At 38.0% G+C, this 10,949-nt stretch overlaps 1 protein-coding gene across 1 annotated transcript in view; it reads right to left on the reverse strand.

The window, feature by feature from the left end:
* The window catches only part of LOC150099906 (BRCA1-associated RING domain protein 1-like), a 143,275-nt gene extending 133,569 nt beyond the window's left edge, over positions 1–9,706 (reverse strand). Inside the window, exons 1-2 of the mRNA XM_090403082.1 lie at positions 9,583–9,706; positions 2,523–2,579 (exon numbers count right to left, since the gene is read on the reverse strand). Coding sequence (XP_090259208.1) covers positions 2,523–2,579; positions 9,583–9,653 — 128 coding nt within the window. The 5' untranslated portion in view covers positions 9,654–9,706. The remainder of the gene's footprint in view (positions 1–2,522; positions 2,580–9,582) is intronic.
* Between the last annotated feature and the right edge of the window lie 1,243 nt (positions 9,707–10,949).

A 10,949-nucleotide genomic window follows, 5' to 3' on the forward strand; every position in this document is an offset into this window, starting at 1 on the left:
AAGGAAACTAGCTATGCAAGCAAAAGAGAATCCCAAACAGTTCTTTCAATATGCTGCAAGAAAGAAAAAAACTGTACATGGCAAAATGATTTTAAGGAATGACGATGGTAAGGAGGTCACTGAACCAGTCAATATAGTGGAGTTACTGAGCGTGCACTTTGCAAAAGTATATCATCCAGGTGGTGACATTGAAAAAATGAAGGAACCATTAGTTTATACGGGAATTGTGATGAATGAAGTGGAGGTGAATAGTCTATTACAGAACCTTAATGTGAATACATCTATGGGATTGGATGGTATACTGGCACGGGTCTTGCGTGAAGCAGCTAAGGAATTATCAGTGCCCTTGACCATGTTGTTTAATCTGAGTCTCGGGTCTGGTTTAGTCCCGAAGGCGTGGAAAGAGGGGAAAATAGTTTCACTGCATAAAGGAGGATCCAAGACTATGGAGGCAAATTACCGACCGATCAGCATATCAGGAGTCATTGTCAAGGTCTTGGAGAAAAGTAGTCAAGGGAAAAATACAGGAATGGATTGATGAAAATGAGATACTGTGCAGGGGACAGCATAGCTTTGTGAAGGGTAGATCATGCCTCAGTAACTTGCTCAAGTTTTATAACAAGGTGACAGCAGAACTGGATAAGGGAAATGGGTTTACGGTGATACTACTGGACCTGGCAAAAGCGTTTGACAGGATACCACATGGAATTCTAATCCGTAAGCTACAACATATGGGAATGGATATAGGGTTGGTGAGATGGATAGGTGGGTGGTTGATGGAGAGATATCGAAGAGTAGTTTATTCAGGAGTGGAGTCCAAAAGACGGCCTGTGACTAGTGGTGTGCCGCAGGGTTCTGTTCTTGGACCACTGCTGGTTAATCTGTTCATTAACGATATAGGGAAGGATCTAAGTGGAACAATTCATTTGTTCGCTGATGATGCAAAGTTGGGTAGGGCAATAGTGAATACAGAAGATGTCAAAGTCTTGCAGGATGACTTAGATAGATTGGAGGTCTGGACTAAGGAGAATGGATGTCAATTTAATGTGACAAAATGTAAGGTTATGCATTTTGGGGTGAAAAGATTAGCAGCAGTATACCACATTGGTGGAACTGTACTCCAAGAGATTGATGAGGCCAGGGACTTGGGAGTGTTGGTGGATAGGGAGATGAAGTTTAGGGGGCACATTGCAAAAGTAGCTAAATCAGCTCATCAACTCACTTGGTTGTTGAAAAATACCTTGACGAGCAGAGACAAGCAAGTTATTGTACCTCTGTACCGAGCCTTGATAAGACCTCATCTCGACTACTGTGCTCAGATTTGGTCACCTAGGTTCCTTCTTGATGGGGAGGAGGTGGAAAGGATCCAGAGGCGAGTGACTAAGATGATAGCAGGTGTATGGAATGAATCATATGAGAACAGGTTGAAGATTTGTGGGTTGCAGAAACTGGTTGATAGGCGGAAGAGGGGAGATATGATTGAGATATTCAAATTGCTAAAAGGATCTATAAGATTAATTCAGAGGATATTTTTGAGATCAGGACTGGTGGTGGGAGAACAAGGGGACACCTATGGAAGCTGTGCAAGAGTGTGGTTAGCAGGGGTGTTAGAGCTGGGTTCCTTACTATTAGAGTGGTAAATGAGTGGAATAAGCTGCCAGAGTCTGTTGTGGGTGCTATGACAGTGAGCGAGTTCAAGGCAAGGTATGATAGATACTGTGAGAATGTCAAATAGTTGTGTGGACATGGAGTTTAGGGCCTCCCTTGATAAGTCAAAGGACTCCCTGGATTAGCCCGAAATAATAATAATCATCTACACCGATGCCATCTAGTATTTTTGTCTGTAAATTGTGTATTTTTCTCAAAGCTGATTTGTCTGTATGCAGGAGAAAAATTCCCTGCTACCTCTGTATGAGATCGGCTAACTCACCTTCAATTGAAAAAAAAAAATATATATATATATATATAAATATTCCTTTTGTCATGGTGAGAATCAAACTTAGGCCTTTTCCAATTGAAGGCACAACTTACCATTGTACTTTCAATTGCACTACAGAGGCACTAATATAATATTATATTAGATATAGTTTCTGGGAAAATTACAGCTGTTCTGCCATTTTGTTGGATGAAAAACCCTACCACATTTGTAAAGACGGGATAACTCATATCAAAGGGTCTTTTCATCTTTGCATCATAGAAAAAATTTCAATCTAGGACTTTCCACAACAGGCCACCATTAATACCAACTGAGCATCATAACATTATATATTTCCATATGAGTTTATACAAAAGATTAACACCATCATTAAGGCTTTTAATAAAATGCTTCATTAACTGAACCACTACTAATCATGATGTATCAATAAGTCAGCAGTCTTTTAAGCCTTATGTTTGGTTATCCTATGTTATACACTGCTTGAAGGTATATTTCATGAAATGATATGATTAAAAATGCCACTTCTACTTATTTAACACACTTCTATCAGTAATTATTCGTAATTAACTTAATTTGTCAGCCTTACCTACAAAATACATGCTCGCAATTAGTAAGTAATACTGGATCTTCTAATATATTGATGCTGTAAAAAAAAAAAAAAAAAAAGAAAAAAAAAGTCATGTTAGTTTAGGTTAGATTTTATTTGTCTTTAATCAACTTTATAAAAATAGCTATATAATAGCATTCATTTTTGCAGAAATAAACATAAAAAACATTGTGTGCTAAATATTACTGGGACACTTCTGACAAAAACACTTTTGCAACAAACCCTTTTCTTTCTTTCTTTTTTAATGAAAACAGAAAAGACCTATGTTTGAATATTTAAATTACTTTTTTATGGCAATCCCACTCACAAAAGGCTGTTGCTTCTGAATTATGGCCAAAGCAACTACAGCCATGAAGAATGTATATAACATCTTAATTACATGAATTCCAGCTGTTCTGCCATTTTGTTGGATGAAAAACCCTGCCACGTCTGAAGACTGGATAACTCATATCAAAGGGTCTTTTCATCTTTGCATCATAGAAAAAATTTCAATCTCGGACTTTCCACTACAGGCCACCATTAATACCAATTGAGCATCATAAAACATTGGAAACTAACAGCTGATTAGCAGTCTGGATGAGCCGATATTATATATTACAGTATTGTATTATTTATTTATTTGTGTGTGTGAATCTTAGGATCAATAATAATGGTTGCTGATCTGTGGTATACATTACGAACTAGAGATTACAGCCAAACTTAAGTAAAACAGAGGTGTCCTGTTTTCACCTGTCATAAACAGGCTCACAAGAAATTTAAAATTGAGATGAACAATCAAACACTAAAGTAGAATTCGAACTCTAAATATCTAGGGATCACACTGGACAGGACTCTGATGTACTGTCAACATCTTACATCACTTGCTGTTAACCTGGCATTCCACAATATCATTTAGAAGCATGGTGACATATCATGGAGAACCCTGGCAAAAGTGTTCCAGACTGCAACCATCAGCTTGATCTATGCACCTGCCAAATATTGTTTGTCGATGTGCCTGAACAGTGCACATACACCTCTAAGGGTCAAAAACTCAACACTAGCATGAGAATCATGACAAGAACAATCAAACCAACAACTATGCTAGCTCCAAGTTTTGAACAACATTGTTCTTCCACATTTACACAGGAAGTAATTCCTTCAGAGAGAATATTCAAAAATCACAATATACAACTCCCGATTCACACTGATTCAGAAGAGCAGCAAGACATGACAGGCTCAGATCTTGCCATCCCTCCCTCCATTTGAAAACTACAGAACAGCTGACTGATGAGGGGATTTAATATCTGATATTTGGAAAGAAGAATGGAACAATACAGAGACCTTGCTCGACAAAGAATTTGCAGAGGATCCAGCTAGTTGATCATCCTCGTTGCTCTTGGCAAACACTCAACTGTCTTTGAACCAGACAATGTAGAAACAGTATGCTTGCACTCTTGTATCATCATTCCTGCTTCACAATTGCAGAGCATCAGTTCAAACAGTGACTCAGATCATGAGTCCAATGAGACCATTACAATCATTTAGGGATCATGCTGATCACGCCTTGAACACGACAAAAGACTTTTCCTGCAATCTGCCTCAGCCTTGAGAAACTACCCAAACCCCAATAATAAAATTGCCTCAAATCTGAAAAGCGCTTATCCTAAGTGTTTTTCAAAATGAAATTTCATGGTGTCACACCTGGTAATGAATTATTTTGGAATTTTTTTTTTCTTCCAAAGGGAAAGGGGGGGGAGGTAAGGAAACCTAATAAATTTCAAATCCATTACCTTATCATCACCATAATGAATCCCAATGAAATTAGACTCATCATATATTGGAATCTTACAATCATTTAGACTTCTAGCAATCGCAATATATTCCGGCAATGCATTTCACTCATTCCATTATTCTCCATATAAAAAACTTCTAGTTGTCTCCTCTTATCTTCAACTCCATGTAGAATCCTTTCTGTATTAATCAAGTAAAATCTTTCTCACCAGCATCAATGTATCTACTATATCATCTCCTTTCTACCCATCAACAGAACTTTGTTAAATGGGCAGAAAGGAGATTTACATTTCCTCATAACTAATATTCCATATTTCTATATGCATCTCTGAACACTATCTAGAGTTTCCACATCACAAAGGAAACCAGGTGAACTAAATTTACCCACTGTAGTTTGTGTGGTCTGACCAATGCTCTGTAATGGCATAGTCACCATCTTGTCTCTACTTTTCAATGTATTTTTTTATCATAATAGCAAATCTTCAGGCCTATATCAGCCAGTGACATATGGTAGGTATTCCAGTGGGTGTGCTTCGTATTCTTAGTTTGAATGTGAATTCAAACTAAGAATACGAAGTCATATTAAAAATTGCTAATGACATTAAACCATGTCCACCTCTTCCAAATTTACATGGCATTTACATCTAAGAAATGAAGGATGAATTGAATTGATATCTAAATGGAATGGTTTTTCATTAAGAAGTATGCAAATTTAATTACTTTTTTTAAAAAAATGCATACAAAAACTTCTTAATGAAAACCATTCCATTTAGATATCAATTCAATTCATCCTTCATTTCTGAGATGTAAATGCCATCTAAATTTGGAAAAGGCATACATGGTATAATGCCATTAACAATTTTTAATATGACTTTGTATTCTTAGTCTGAAAAAGGTGTACACAAAATATCTTCAGCACTGTTTCCTATTGTCAAGGAGGATAAAAATAAACATCAGTTAAAAAAAAAAAGTTATCTAACAGAAAAACCACTCAGGTGCAAGTAACTTACTGAGTAAAACTACACTTCCTGTGCTGTTAAGTCTACATGCTTTTCATTTCTACACAAATTTCAGTCAGTACAAATACACACTGCAGAGCTTATGCAGTGCATACTGTATGAGCTTTGCTCACCTTTTGCTATTAAAAATACATGTAGATGCCTCGTCACAGAACTCAATGCAGGGAATTATGACTACTACTTCTGCAGCTTCTCCCACTTAAGTGGGGTCAGTGTTGATGATGAGTCTCCTCCACATCCTCCTGTCTTGGGTCACCACATCCAAGTTCTTCATCCTCAAGTCCTCTTCTACCAGCTCCCTCCATCTCTTCTTTGGCTGCCCACGCTTTCTCCTTCCTTGCAAATCCATCTGCATGACCCTTCTTCCCACACATTCGTCCTCCCTCCTCATCACATGACCAAACCATCTCAACCTTGCCTCCTGTATCTTCACTCCTAAGTTCGTAACTTTATGCAACGAGTTATGACTACTCAATATATATGACTTCTCAACGTATGCTTGACTGCAATGCTCGCCTTATCTGATTTACAATCACACTATCAATGTCTTGATATTTATAAGTTCCTGACTATGTATTTCAAATAACTGATAAATAATAAGTAACTGCTCAAAAATTATTTATTCATGAATTTTCCAGGTATGCAGCACACATGTAGCATATCAAATATACACTCCTGCTGTCAATCACAACCAAAAGATCCCAGATCTCATCTTGCCCCTATAAAAGTGCAACACCTTCCACATATTAACATTAAAACTACAACTGTATTCATTCATCCAAGCTAAAGGATATTGAAATCATCCTGAAGAGAGCCAACATCACTCCTTATAACTTTCTCTAACTTGGCATCATAAGTCAACAAATAAATATCCTTAACCATGCAAATCCATATGAAATCATTAACAAATAAGTCAAACAGCAAAGGACAAAAATTGAATCCAACAATGTACTGCTGTTAACTTTTTTTTTTGGTGGGGGGGGAAGGTACTGCATTCCCATCCCCAGTCACACACACAGCTAGCTGGTTTCATTCAAAAAATATCTGGTTTAAAAGTTGATTACCTATTTCCCTGTGGCTTGTATACCAACTTGTCATGGGATAGTGAAACATGGCTGACTAAAGATAATATAGCAAGTGGGATTGAATGTGAGGGGTATAGTGTGTTCAGGAATGACAGGGAGAATAAAATGGGGGGGTGAGTATTATTGATGATAGCTGATGAGCTGCAGCCAAGGAGAATAGAAGTTGAATTGCAGAATAGAGAAAAGAGCACATTTGAAGCCATTTGGAGTGAGATGATGTTAGCAGAACAAAATATACAGTTGGGGGCTGCTATAGACCGGGTGACGGAAAAGATGGTGGAGATAGTATACATAAGCAAATAGAAGAAATGAGTGGAAGGAGGGTAATTATTATGGGAGATTTCAACTATGGTAGCATTGATTGGAGGGAGGAGAGGACACATGGGAGGACGGAATTGGATTTTATGCGGTTATTAAGGGATAACTATCTGCGACAGCATGTAAAGGAAAATACTAGGGGTCAGAGAGTGCTTGACCTATTTAATTGCATCTGAGGATTTGACTGTAATGAATATTATCACATTGCCACCAATTGGTGAGAGTGATCATAGGGTCTTGACTTGGGAGGTGGCTAAAGGTGTGGAATTTATAATTAAGACAGAGTACATGTGGAATTATCAGGCTGGTAAGTATGACAAGCTTAGGAGTTTGATTGGTTCAGTGTCATGGCATGTAAAACTGCAAGGGCTGGATGTTGATAGTGCATGGGAGGCAGTTAAGAAGTGTTTGCAGGAGGCAATGGCTGACTGTATACCTAGAGTCCGAATAATAAATCAAATAGGGATTAAATGGATGAATTTAATCCCATTAAGCTTGAGCTGCAAAAAAAGAAACAACTGTGGAGGGAATTTAAGGAGAAAGGTGACCTGCAGGCACATGAATGGTATAAAGCCCAGGCCAGAAGGGTAACAAGTGTGGTGAGAAAAGCAAAAGCAGATTATGAAAGAACATTAGCCATGCAGGCTAAAGAGAATCCCAAACAGTTTTTTCGATATGTTGCAAGTAAAAGAAAAAATGTATATGGCAGATTGATTTTAAAGAATGCCGATGGTAGGGAGGTAACCGAATCAGTTGATATAGTAGAATTACTGAGTAAGCACTTTACAAGAGTATATCATCCATGTGGTAACATTGCAGAAATGGAAGAACAAACAGCTTATGCGGGAATTGTGATGAACAGTCTATTACAAAACCTCAATGTCAACTCATCTGTGGGATTGGATAGTATACCAGCTCGTGTCGTATACGAGAAGCGGCTAAAGAATTGCCAGTACCTTTGACCATTTTGTTTAATTTGAATCTCGGGTCTGGGTTAGTCCCAAGAGGATGGAAAGAGGGGAAAATAGTTCCACTGCATAAAGGAGGTTCCAAGACTGCTGTTGAAAATTACCGGCCGATCAGCATATCAGGAATTGTTGTCAGGTCTTGGAGAAAATAGTCAAGAGGAAAATACAAGATTGGATAGATGAAAATGGAATACTGTATGGGGGACAGCATGGTTTTTTGAAGGGTAGATCATGCCTCGGTAACTTGCTCATGTTTTTATAACACAGTGATGGCTGAAATGGATAAGGGTAATGGGTATACAGTGATTCTGCTGGACCTTGCTAAGGCTTTTGACAGGATACCACATGGAATTCTAATCAGTAAACTGCAGCATATGGGAATGGATATAGGGTTGGTGAGATGGATAGGAGGGTGGTTGATGGAGTAGTTTATTCAGGAGTAGACTCTAAAAGACGGCTCTGACTAGTGGTGTGCTGCAGGGTTCTGTTCTTGGACCACTGCCATTTAATTTATTCATTAACGATATAGGAAAGGATCTGAGAGGAACTGTTCATTTGTTTGCTGATGATGCAAAGTTGGGTAGAGCAATAGGAATGCACAAAATGTCAAAATTTTGCAGGATGATTTGGACAGTTTGGAGGACTGGGCTAAGAAAAATGGATGTCAATTTAATGTGGCAAAATGTAATGTTATGCATTCTGGGGTGAAAATATTAGCAGCAATATACCACATTGGTGGAACTGTACTCCAGGAGATTGACGAGGCCAGGGATTTGGGATTGTTGGTGGATAGGGAGTTGAAGTTTAGGGGACACATTGCAAAAGTGGCTAAATCAGCTCATCAAATCACTTGGTTACTGAAGAATACTTTAACGAGCAGAGACAAGCAAGTTATTGTTTCTCTGTATTGAGCCTTGATAAAATCCCCATCTTGACTACTGTGCCCAGATTTGGGTGCCAGGGTTTCTTCTTGATAGGGAGGTAGAGAGGATCCAAAGGTGAGTGACTAAGATGATAGAAGATCTATGGAATGAATTCTTATGAGAACAGGTTTGTGGGTTGCAGAAATTGGTTGATAGGCGGAAAAGGGGTGATATGATTGAAATATTCAAATTACTGAAGGATTTCTATAAGATTAATTCAGAGGATATTTTTGGGAACTATCCATGGAAACTGGGCAAGAGTGTGGTTAGCAAGGGTGTTAGAGCTAGATTTTTTACTTGGAGAGTGGTGAACGAGTGGAATAAGCTGCCAGTCTGTCGTGGGTGCCATGACTGTGAATAAGTTCAACGTGAAGTATGATAGATACTGTGTGAATGTTGAATAGTTCTTAACATGATGTTAGGGTCTCCCTCAATGAGTCTAAGAACTCCTTGGAGTTGCCTGTAATAATAATAATAACATATCTTGTAATAGAACTAATACTTCTTCTATGGGTACATTAGTAAATAGAGAAGTGACATTAAAGCTGGACACGTTTTCATCCTTTTGTAGATGTTGTCTTTAACCATGGAAACAAAGTGTTCACAATTAGCCAACAAGTGTTCACTAGTTAGAAGAACTTGTAAGAGCTTTCAATAATTTTGCCAGATTCTTAGAAAACTTATGGGAGTCAATCCAATCTACAATTAGTTCTTAGTGGGATGTTTTCCTGATGCGTTTTAGGTACATTACACCACATGTGAGGAATGAAAGGATGAAGATCGGACAGATGATCTTAATTCATTAGGCAATTTAAACGTAGTCTTGAGAAAATTATTAGAAGAGATTATGCATGAGAAATGCATACACACATGAACACTACTGCAGTTTACCATACACAATCACAATAACTGAAGGGGGAATAAACGCTATTACTCAAAAATTCAAATTGTCTTACCAAAGTTTACATTTTAATGATTTTTCAAACTCGCAAAGCGCCGACAGAGTATTATCCCACTGGAAAAGCATACTTAAAATATACTCTAAAGTTTAAAAACTTTAACCTGAACACTCAAACATCAGCTGTTTTGCCTTAAGCAACTAATACTATCAAATTTTGCGCGACAGCGAAACAACTGATAGCGACATCTATTATGTTCAAAAATTAAAAACGAACGATTTTAAGCAAAAAAAAAAAAAAAATATATATATATATATATATATATATATATATATACAGGGTGTTCGGGATAAATTTGACATATTTATAATTAATTATATTTTTCCGTAAGTTACATGTATTAACACACACTTCTCTTCATTTAAAAGTTTGGACCCTTCTTCATTCATATACAAGATGTCAGAAAGGATGGATAGCTGGAACCCACCTGAATCATGGAAGAGAATAACTTGTATCATGATGATTTGTGCCCGCCATCAAAATAAGGATATTACGACTGCTGCCCAATGCTCCCTGAATACAGTAAAAACAATCAGGCATGAACTAGAGACTTGCAATGGTGACTACGAGGATGTAGCAAGAAGAAAGATCCCTAGCAGACGATCTGATTGCGTTCGTACAGCAGAATTCCTCGCAAATCTGCAGGAACAGGTGTTGAAGAACCCTGGCATTGGAATTCGGGCTTTGTTCGTGGAGTTGCTAACTGTAGTCAAGCCCTGGATAACAAGGGTAGCCAATGGTAGGCCGTATGTATGGCAGCAGGATTCGGCCCCTTGCCACACCTCTGGGAAAAGTCAAAAATGGTTGTCTGAAAATTTCTACGACTTCACCAGTCCAAATGTTTGGCCTCCAAACTCCCCAGACCTTAACCTCATGGATTATTTTGTATGGGGCGCAGTTGAAAAAGACACCAATCGCACTTCCAGTAATACAAAAGCCCAGTTAATGGATAAAATTAAAACAGTTTTTGCGGCCCTTCCCAGGGAGACTGTAGCATCAGCTTGTTCGAGGTTCTGAAGCAGAATTGAAGCTGTGATCGATGCTAATGGTGGTTATTTTGAGTAAATCTTGTTGATAGTATTGTAATTAACTCTGCCTGTAATGTTTTTTTGTCAATTCATTAAATTTAATAGATACAAAGAAGATTTTCTTTTTCCTTACGAAACTGTCAAATTTATCCCGAACACCCTGTATATCCGAATTAAAGCTTTAGATTGTCTTAAAAAGTTTCTTTCTTCCTTTCTTAATCCATCTTTTTTACCTTTTACGGTGTCGAGGTAAGTATTCTTGCAACAGCAACCGTTCTCGAAGATAACGGCAGGCCAGGTTGGCCAAGAGGTCAGCGTATCTGCTCTCCAGCAAAA

Source organism: Typopeltis vanoorti, chromosome 13 (genome assembly GCF_054136105.1).
Source record: "Typopeltis vanoorti isolate ZY-2024b chromosome 13, IOZ_Tvanoo_1.0, whole genome shotgun sequence".
NCBI classification, from domain to species: domain Eukaryota; kingdom Metazoa; phylum Arthropoda; class Arachnida; order Uropygi; family Thelyphonidae; genus Typopeltis; species Typopeltis vanoorti.